General features: G+C 42.4%; 1 protein-coding gene across 1 annotated transcript; it reads left to right on the plus strand.

Annotated features, from left to right (window-relative positions):
* Positions 1-765: 765 nt before the first annotated feature.
* LOC145867056 (uncharacterized) lies at positions 766-10,969 on the plus strand (the record flags this gene model as incomplete). The annotated part of the gene is made up of 2 exons (XM_082971101.1): positions 766-1,033; positions 9,208-10,969. Coding segments are annotated over 2 exons (1,659 nt in total), but the record flags the coding sequence as incomplete, so codon positions are not given.
* Positions 10,970-11,627: the final 658 nt, after the last annotated feature.

Raw genomic sequence — 11,627 nt, forward strand, 5'->3', positions numbered from 1 at the left:
ATATTCACAGAGAATAATTACAAGGATCATATTTCACAATCATTACCACTGCTGATATTCACAGAGAATAATTACAAGGATCATATTTCTCAGTTGCATTGACCTGCAGACATCAGACACCACCTCTCCCTTATGCACATGTGACTGAAATGGAACCAATCACAAAAATCCCTGACACAGCTTTGATGGCCCAATAAAAACGAAACTGCACGTTTCTGCCAGCCAATGGGATAATTCCAGTGCAGTACATGTGTAGAGGGGTAATTCCAATTCAGGAAGTTCCTACCGTTTAACTTTTTGTCTGAACATTATAATATACATTTTACTCAACTGCGTTACCCACTCCAGTCAGCAGATGGCGGTGTGGGAATTTAAGGTAATGCTGTTGGTGTGACGTAAAATCTAGTGGACGGAACGCTTCGTTCAACAGCAACAACAGTTAGTCAGCCACCTCGGTAGCTTGCTAGACAAAATAGCCAAACCAATAAAGCTCTTTAGATGCTTTAGTGTATATTAGCCACTGTGTTTTAAACCCACTACTGTCGTCTAGTTAGTTATCCGATTTAATTTCATATTTACGGTGTTGTTGTTATTAGTCAGCTAGCGGGCTGGTTAAGTTAGCATTAGCCTAGCTAGCTAACATCTCCGACCATGCGTTCACTAAGCTACTCTCCTCCTGCTAAAGAAGATGAGGTCTGCTGGACGGAGAAAGAAGCTCTCGTCAAAGAGGAGGAGGAAGAGGAGGCTGTTTCAATACAAAACTAAGTAGAGGGTGAGGCTGTTACCGTGAAAGAAGAAGAGAAAGACGTTTCAGTGAAAGAAGAGGAAGACGCGTTCAGAGTGAAAGAGGAGGAGGATGTTACAGTAAAAGAAGAGGAGGAAGAGGAAGAGGAGGATGTTACAGTAAAAGAAGAGGAAGACACGTTCAGAGTGAAGGAGGAGGAGGATGCAGTTTTTGGAGTGAAGAAGGAAGGAGAGATTACTGTCACATTGAAAGATGAAGAGGAGGAGACAGGAGATCTGATTAACACCAGTAAGTACCACCTTCAATTAGTTTTTAACTTTGGATATTCGGAGTTGGCTCGTCAATACCTCTTCAACGGAGGGTCCTGGGATGATGACTGATATGTCTAGAATCAGACGACGTAGAGACAAGCTACCCCTTGTTTTCTCCGTTCCGTTTCCAAAAAGTGACTTAACATATATATTTGAGGAGGGTCTATCTGCTGACCGCAGACTGGGGGCCACGGCATGTAGTGTTTTTAATGTAGTGATGTTTTACTACACACCGTGACCCCCAATAGAGCCATGTGAGAGTTGGGTTGGCTACACCAAACATTATGGATATACTGACAAGATGTCTCTCCGTCCTGACAAGGGGAGTCGTTGTCCACAAAGCTGCACTGTGGGTTGTCTATCTCCCACCTATCCTGTCTTTGGATTAGTGGATACATCTTATTATTGTAATCTATTGTTTATATTCTATGAGGGTTGTTGTCGTCAACCACCTGTATTCAATGGAGAGAGATGCTAAGCTACTAGCATGAATATGCATAGCAATCTGGAGACAACTCCTATAGTGTTTTTATCAAAGTTGTCGGTATGTCACGTGTCCACGTAACAACTTAATCATTACGAAACTTCTGTTAGATCAAGTAAACCTCACGTAGCAAATAAGCCATTCATTTTGTTGTTGACCAAATTCAACACTTTCCACATTGGGTTGATAATTGTTTCCACTTGGATACAACCTACTGTAGCCTACTGGCATGACCTAGAGAGGTACAACCTACTGTAACCTACTGGCATGACCTAGAGAGTTACAACATACTGTAGCCTACTGGCATGACCTAGAGAGACCCAACCTACTGGAGCCTACTGGCATGACCTAGAGAGTTACAACCTACTGGCATGACCTAGAGAGATACAACCTACTGTAACCTACTGGCATGACCTAGAGAGATACAACCTACTGGAGCCTACTGGCATGACCTAGAGAGTTACAACCTACTGGCATGACCTAGAGAGTTACAACCTACTGTAACCTACTGGCATGACCTTGAGAGATACAACCTACTGTAACCTACTGGCATGACCTAGAGAGTTACAACCTACTGTAGCCTACTGGCATGACCTAGAGAGGTACAACCTACTGTAACCTACTGGCATGACCTAGAGAGTTACAACCTACTGTAACCTACTGGCATGACCTAGAGAGATACAACCTACTGGCATGACCTAGAGAGATACAACCTACTGTAACCTACTGGCATGACCTAGAGAGATACAACCTACTGGAGCCTACTGGCATGACCTAGAGAGTTACAACCTACTGGCATGACCTAGAGAGATACAACCTACTGTAACCTACTGGCATGACCTAGAGAGATACAACCTACTGGAGCCTACTGGCATGACCTAGAGAGTTACAACCTACTGGCATGACCTAGAGAGATACAACCTACTGGAGCCTACTGGCATGACCTAGAGAGTTACAACCTACTGGCATGACCTAGAGAGTTACAACCTACTGTAACCTACTGGCATGACCTTGAGAGATACAACCTACTGTATCTACTGGCATGACCTAGAGAGTTACAACCTACTGTAGCCTACTGGCATGACCTAGAGAGGTACAACCTACTGTAACCTACTGGCATGACCTAGAGAGTTACAACCTACTGTAACCTACTGGCATGACCTAGAGAGATACAACCTACTGGCATGACCTAGAGAGATACAACCTACTGTAACCTACTGGCATGACCTAGAGAGATACAACCTACTGTAGCCTACTGGCATGACCTAGAGAGATACAACCTACTGTAGCCTACTGGCATGACCTACAGAGATACAACCTACTGTAACCTACTGGCATGACCTAGAGAGATACAACCTACTGGCATGACCTAGAGAGTTACAACCTACTGTAACCTACTGGCATGACCTAGAGAGTTACAACCTACTGTAACCTACTGGCATGACCTAGAGAGTTACAACTTACTGTAGCCTACTGGCATGACCTAGAGAGATACAACCTACTGTAGCCTACTGGCATGACCTAGAGAGATACAACCTACTGTAGCCTACTGGCATGACCTAGAGAGATACAACCTACTGTAGCCTACTGGCATGATCTAGAGAGATACAACCTACTGTAACCTACTGGCATGACCTAGAGAGATACAACCTACTGGCATGACCTACAGAGATACAACCTACTGTAGCCTATTGGCATGACCTAGAGAGTTACAACCTACTGTAACCTACTGGCATGACCTAGAGAGATACAACCTACTGGCATGACCTAGAGAGATACAACCTACTGGCATGACCTAGACAGTTACAACCTACTGTAACCTACTGGCATGATCTAGAGAGGTACAACCTACTGTAACCTACTGGCATGATCTAGAGAGTTACAACCTACTGTAACCTACTGGCATGACCTAGAGAGATACAACCTACTGTAGTCTACTGGCATGACCTACAGAGTTACAACCTACTGTAACCTACTGGCATGATCTAGAGAGATACAACCTACTGTAACCTACTGGCATGACCTAGAGAGATACAACCTACTGTAGCCTACTGGCATGACCTAGAGAGATACAACCTACTGTAACCTACTGGCATGACCTAGAGAGATACAACCTACTGTAACCTACTGGCATGACCTAGAGAGGTTCAACCTACTGTAACCTACTGGCATGACCTAGAGAGTTACAACCTACTGTAACCTACTGGCATGACCTAGAGAGATACAACCTACTGTAGCCTACTGGCATGACCTAGAGAGGTTCAACCTACTGTAACCTACTGGCATGACCTAGAGAGATACAACCTACTGTAGCCTACTGGCATGACCTAGAGAGTTACAACCTACTGTAACCTACTGGCATGACCTAGAGAGATACAACCTACTGTAGCCTACTGGCATGACCTAGAGAGTTACAACCTACTGTAACCTACTGGCATGACCTAGAGCGTTACAACCTACTGTAACCTACTGGCATGACCTAGAGAGATACAACCTACTGTAACCTACTGGCATGACCTAGAGAGATACAACCTACTGTATTCTTTCTACCAATTGATTGGTTGAAATTTTATGACGTGTATTTGTTCATATAGACACACCCCATGTGTTTAATAAAATCAACTGTATGTGCAGAACTTGAATTGAACTGATGCTTCAAGCATTTGATTAAATAATTAACACAAACAAATTACTTGAGGAAGCCAGAGGTCAATATAACCAGAAGAAAATAACCAATTCCCCACCTGCTGCTGGCCTTCGTTAATTCTGACGTTATGCTCCTGAAGTTTCCGGTAAAATAGGCAAACTTTTTCCATTTCCGTTTGAAGTGCCAATTTATCTTACCATTTCTACCGATCTGCGTGCCAGTTATGAACGAGTTACAACACCTGTTTGGCTCCTCCACTTCCTGGGTCGGTGAAGTGAGGTATTACATTTAAGGATTAAATCATTTAACCTCTATGGGCTAGGTGGGACGCTACGTAACAGCCACTGGCAGCCTGTGGCGCGATTTTCAAAACCTTAAAAATCCTATTACTTCAATTTCTCAAACATATGACTATTTTACAGCTATTTAAAGACAAGACTCTCGTTAATCTAACCACACTGTCCGATTTCAAAAAGGCTTTACAACGAAAGCAAAACATTAGATTATGTCAGCAGAGTACCAAGCCAGAAATAATCAGACACCCATTTTTCAAGCCAGCATATAATGTCACCAAAACCCAGAAGACAGCTAAATGCAGCACTCACCTTTGATGATCGTCATCAGATGACAACCCTAGGACATTATGTTATACAATACATGCATGTTTTGTTCAATCAAGTTCATATTTATATCAAAAACCAGCTTTTTACATTAGCATGTGACGTTCAGAACTAGCATACCCCCCGCAAACTTCCGGGGAATTCGCTAACATTTTACTAAATTACTCACGATAAACGTTCACAAAAAGCATAACAATTATTTTAATAATTATAGATACAGACCTCCTCTATGCACTCGATATGTCCGATTTTAAAATAGCTTTTTGGTGAAAGCACATTTTGCAATATTCTAAGTACATAGCCCAGGCATCACGGGCTCGCTATTTAGACACCCGGCAAGTTTAGCACTCACCATAATCATATTTACTATTATAAAAGTTTGATTACCTTTTGTTGTCTTCGTCAGAATGCACACCCAGGACTGCTACTTCAATAACAAATGTTGGTTTGGTCCAAAATAATCCATCGTTATATCCGAATAGCGGCGTTTTGTTTGTGCGTTCCAGACACTATCCGAAATAGTAAAGAAGTGTCGCGCGCATGGCGCAATTCGTGACAATAAAATTCTAAATATTCCATTACCGTACTTCGAAGCATGTCAACCGCTGTTTAAAATCAATTTTTACGCCATTTTTCTCGTAGAAAAGCGATAATATTCCGACAGGGAATCTCCTTTTCGGCAAACAGAGGAAAAAATCCCAAAGGCGGGGGCGGTCGGGTCACGCGCATAAGCCCAGTGTCCCTTGATCGGCCACTTGAGAAAGGCGATAATGTGTTTCAGCCTGGGGCTGGAATGACGACATTCTGTTTTTTCCCGGGCTCTGAGAGCCTATGGAAGACGTGGGAAGTGTCACGTTAGAGCAGAGATCCTTAGTAAATGATAGAGATGGAAAAGAAGTTCAACAAATGGTCAGACAGGCCACTTCCTGTAAAGGAATCTCTCAGGTTTTGACCTGCCATTTGAGTTCTGTTATACTCACAGACACCATTCAAACAGTTTTAGAAAATTTAGGGTGTTTTCTATCCATATGTAATAAGTATATGCATATTCTAGTTACTGGGTAGGAGTGGTAACCAGATTAAATCGGGTATGTTTTTTATCCAGCCGTGTCAATACTGCCCCCTAGCCCTAACAGGTTAAGGAATATATCCGAGTCTCACGCTCATCACCTGTGGAATGCGGGGCTTCCAGCGAGGTGTGGATTTAATAGTATGTTGTACCTAGTTTCCCTCCTTCAGGGAACAGTAATTATAGTCACAAATCAAATCAAATGTATTTCTTACATCAGCTGATATCACAAAGTGCTGTACAGAAACCCAGCCTAAAACCTCAAACAGCAAGCAATGCAGGTGTAGAAGCACGGTGGCTAGCAAAAACTCCAGAGAAAGGCCAAAACCTAGGAAGAAACCTAGAGAGGAACCAGGCTATGAGGGGTGGCCAGTCCTCTTCTGGCTGTGCCGGGTGGAGATTATAACAGCACATGGCCAAGATGTTCAAATGTTCATAAATGACCAGCATGGTCAAATAATAATAATCATAGTAGTTGTCGAGGGTGCAACAAGTCAGTAACACAAGAGTAAGTGTCAGTTGGCTTTTTCATAGCCGATCTTTGAGAGTATCTCTACCGCTCCTGCTCTCTAGAGTGTTGAAAACAACAGGTCTTTGACAGGTAGCACCTCCGGTGAACAGGTCAGGGTTCCATAGCTGCAGGCAGAATAGTTTGAACTGGAGCAGCAGCACGGCCAGGTGAACTGGGGACAGCAAGGAGTCATCAAGCCAGGTAGTCCTGAGGCATGGTCCTAGGGCTCAGGTCCTCTGAGAATTAGAGAGAGCATATTTAAATTCACACAGGACACCGGAAAAGACAAGAGAAATACTCCAGATGTGACAGACTGACCCTAGCCCCCCAACACATAAACTACTGCAGCATAAATACTGGAGGCTGAGACAGGAGGGGTCAGGAGACACTGTGGCCCCATCTGATGAAACCCCCGGACAGGGCCAAACAGGTAGGATATTACCCCACCCACTTTGCCAAAGCGCAGCCTCCACACCACTAGAGGGATATCTCCAACCACCAACATACCATCCCGGGACAATGCCGAGTATAGCCCACAAAGATCTCCGCCACGGCACAGCCCAAGGGGGGGCGCCAACCCAGACAGGAAGACAACGTCAGTGACTCAACCCACTCAAGTGACGCACCCCTCCCATGGACGGCATGGAAGAACACCAGTAAGCCAGTGGATTTAATAGTATGTTGTACCTAGTTTCCCTCCTTCAGGGAACAGTAGTTATAGTCATAACGTGTGGATTTAATAGTATGTTGTACCTAGTTTCCCTCCTTCAGGGAACAGTAGTTATAGTCATAACGTTATGCTTGTCATATGATGAACTTTAACTTAAATACTGGATCTTGCTGTCGGACAGTTGTTTTGTATATTCAGATCTCCGAAATGCTCTCTAACTACGTAACATTTAGTGTCTCCTTATGTTACGCTGGGAAAACAGTTTTCATGGGCACAGAAATCCTAAATCATTTCAGTTTACTAAATCCAATGGTTCTAACCGAGAGTCACCTTAACTTTATTGACAACTCCCAAATGGATACTGTCATTAATGCGGTTCTTCAATAATTACACATAATACTTAATACTGTAGCTGTTTAGTTACAGTCACATGTTCAACTATCATCAGCTGATCCAGGAAATCATTTTCTGCATGCCAGTCAAACGTAGTTCTTCATTCATTACACCGGTAAAGACAGTTATGCCGTGCTCCACGTTGGATCCAACATCCCAAACAAATCGATATTTATAATGTGTTATTGTCTACTTGATTTACAGTAGGGTCTCGTTAGTCCGTTTGGAAACGGAGATACTTAGCTCATAATGTGTAGAGAACTGTTCCTTGATGGATAGGCTATTGTACAACACACAGAGCTATTTTCCTTTATTCAGGACATTTAGAATGACAACACATTACAGAGTAGCCTAGTGGGATTATTCACAAAATTATCTGGTGATCAGGTTATGAATTGTCATGACAAAGACATTTTAGTCTCCTTGTTTCACCTAAAATATTAAATGATTTATAGTCCTAGGTCTATGTTGTTGTTAGGTGAAGTTATGGGTCCTACAGTAGGTCTATGTTATTGTTAGGTGAGATTATAGACCATTTTGGCATACACTTAGTGGACAAAACCTCATTGTCAGGCTGATGTCAGGCTGATGGAAAACTAGCCAATGAGCATTTTACTGGTTGAAGTCGTTTTTAAATATAAAGTAGTACATTTGACAATAACACAAATATTATATTAAATCAGGACATTCAAACGAGCCTTTCAATTATAATCCAAAGTAGTGTCAAATGATGATAATAATAATCATAATCAACCTGGAAATGGAGGCTATTTTTGCTGTCAGCCTATGAGAACTCCCCTGAGTTTCCCCCACGGTGGTGAATTAGTGAATAGACACAGAGCTTAATGTGAGTTTCCTTGAGTAACACTCCTGATCTAGTGCTGTAATATTCAGAATACATTGTGAAAACTAATCTTTGCTCACCATTTGTTAAATATATTTTTTTTTTCACCCCTTTTTTCTCCCCAATTGGTACTTACAGTCTTGTCTCATTGCTGCAACTCCCATACGGACTCTGGAGAGGCGAAGGTCGAGAGCCATGCGTCCTCCGAAACACAACCCAACCTAGCCGCGATGCTTCTTGACACAATGCCCATCCAACCCGGAAGCCAGCAGCACCAATGTGTCGGAGGAAACACCGTACACCTGGCGACCTGGTCAGTGTGCACTGCGCCCGGCCCGACACATGAGTCGCTAGTGCGCGATGAGACAAGGATATCCCTGCCGGCCAAACCCTCCCCTAACCCGGACGACGCTGGGCCAATTGTGCGTCGCCCCATGGGCCTCCCGGTCGCGGCCGGCTGCAACAGAGCTTGGACTCGAACCCAGAATCTCTAATGGCACAGCTTAGGCCACTTGCTCACCATTTTTGCTCCAGGCAGATATACTACATCCATAACTAGCGGTTTCTGCATTAGCAGGGAGGTGTTTCTGCAATCAAATTGTGTGAGCATCGCCCTTGTCGCAATTTTAGCAAACACAGAAAGGTGCCTATATTTGAGAACAAAAGTCGCCTGGCACACTGCTTAGGAGTTCAACACCTTTTACTTATTTCTAGTTACTACTAATGTGAAAACAAGACTAAATATGACTATTGTTGCTCACTTGACTGTCTTAAGACAATTGTCAAGTCATTTTAACATTCATTACAGACGTCAATTGTTGTACAGTATCATGGCTACGCTGTTGGCATCACCTTTTTCAGTGGATTTCTGCTGTTGTGAGCCTTTAACTATCTGTCTGACTTGTTCACACAGGAGAGAGACGTGACTATCATGGATCCTCTGGGGAGCCTCAACATCATGATGCTGACGAGTCAGAGAAGAGTCTGTCCAGATTCTATCACCTCAAGAAACACCAGCAGAGACCCACAGGGAAGAAATCTATCTGCTGCTCTGACTGTGGAAAACATTGCAAATCTTCATCAGAACTTAAAATACACCAGCGAACACACACAGGAGAGAAATCTCACCACTGTTTTGATTGTGGGAAGAGTTACTCAAGTTTAAAAGCACTAAAAGTACACCTGAGAATTCACACTGGAGAGAAACCGTACAGCTGTGATCAATGTGGTAAGAGTTTTACTCAGTCAAGCAACCTGTTATCACACCAGAGAACACACACAGGAGAGAAACCTTATAGCTGTGATCAATGTGGGAAGACTTATATTTCATCTTGCCATCTGAGTAGACACCAGCGAGTACACACAGGAGAGAAACCTTATAGCTGTAATCAATGTGGGAAGAGTTTTACTCGGCCAGACAGCCTGATAATACACCAGAGAACACACACAGGAGAGAAACCTTATAGCTGTGATCAATGTGGGAAGACTTATATTTCATCTTGCCATCTGACTAAACACCAGCGAGTACACACAGGAGAGAAACCTTATAGCTGTAACCAATGTGGGAAGAGTTTTGCTGCATCTGGCTCTCTGACTCTACACCAGAAAACACACACAGGAGAGAAGTCTTTCCACTGTTCAGATTGTGGAAAAATATTCTCAACTTCACACAATATGAAGAAGCACCAGAAAACACACACAGGAGAGAAACCTTATAGCTGTAATCAATGTGGGAATAGTTTTACTCGGTCAGACGGCCTGATATTACACCAGAGAACACACACAGGAGAGAAACCTTATAGCTGTACTCAATGTGGGAAGAGTTTTTCTACGTCTAGCTATCTCACTATACACCAGAGAACACACACAGGAGAGAAACCATATAGCTGTACTCAATGTGGGAAGAGTTTTTCTACGTCTAGCTATCTCACTAAACACCAGAGAACTCATACAGGAGAGAAACCATATAGCTGTACTCAATGTGGGAAGAGTTTTTCTACGTCTAGCTATCTCACTATACACCAGAGAACACACACAGGAGAGAAACCTTATAGCTGTACTCAATGTGGGAAGAGTTTTTCTACGTCTAGCTATCTCACTATACACCAGAGAACACACACAGGAGAGAAACAATATAGCTGTACTCAATGTGGGACAAGATTTTCTTGGCTAACCAGCCTAGTATCACATCAGAGAACACACACAGGAGAGAAATCTCCTAGCTGTGATCAATGTGGGAAGAGATACTCTGATAACAGATCTCTGATTAAACATCAGAAAATACATGAAGGAGTTGTTTCATGATATCAATGAAATAATGTCACAATGTAGAATGTTTGAACATTGTAGTAGGAGTATTTTAATGATGTCACAATGTAGAACCCTAAATATTTGCCTAAATATTATATTTGTTCTATTGATTTTAGTTTCAGGGGGAAAATCCAGACTCTGAAATGGAAGAGTACTATTTATGTGATTTAACAAAAAGTGACTAACAAAAAAAGAGCTGTGTTACACTTACCACGTTGGTGACGCACTTGAATCAAAATGCAACACTTCAAAATGTAGCTAGCTGCTTTCTACAAGTTGTCCTCTAACCAGGGATGTACACATTATTCCCAGATTCCGTGTGCTTTTTGAGCTGTTCGTTTTAACAGGACGTGCAACTTCATCGCCCTCCTGTCACACAAATGATTTTAACATGATATCGATGAGTTATGACAAATAAGTGTTGTGTTCCTTTGTTTAGGGACCCCTACATTTAAATGCATCACTCCAAAATGTAGCTGACTGTCTTCTGCAGGTTGTCCTCTAACCAGTGAGGTAAAATATATCTCCCATTTCCATGTGTTTTTTAGTTGTTAGTTTCAACAGCACGAACAACCTGATTTCCCCCCTAATCGATATCAGTGATTTATTGCTACTTGTCAAAACAACAGTGTTTTTGGTGCTTGTGCAGTTTATAAGGTGCTTGTTTAAGTAATATGATTATTGTGGCAGATGTTTGTGTTCATAGCACATGTTATGTTTAGGTTTTCAATATATCCCAACTGTTTCTGCTTATTGGTTATTGATTAGGACACGTTAAAACTGTGTTTTGACATTGGGGATATCCCACCTAGCAACATGTCATTGATAAGACGTTGAAAATATGACTATGCAAACAAATATTTCATATTTACATTTCATGATCAGATTTAGTAATCGACTTATTGATGATATTTATTCATGCAACCAACTGACAATTTTTGGTACAATTATATTGACATTGTTGCCCTGCTTTTAAAATATCAGGGTTCATTCTCAGATGTGCCAACCCAAATGTACCAGAGC

This window comes from Salmo salar, unplaced genomic scaffold (assembly GCF_965601325.2).
Source record: "Salmo salar unplaced genomic scaffold, fSalSal1 ptg000177l, whole genome shotgun sequence".
NCBI lineage: Eukaryota > Metazoa > Chordata > Actinopteri > Salmoniformes > Salmonidae > Salmo > Salmo salar.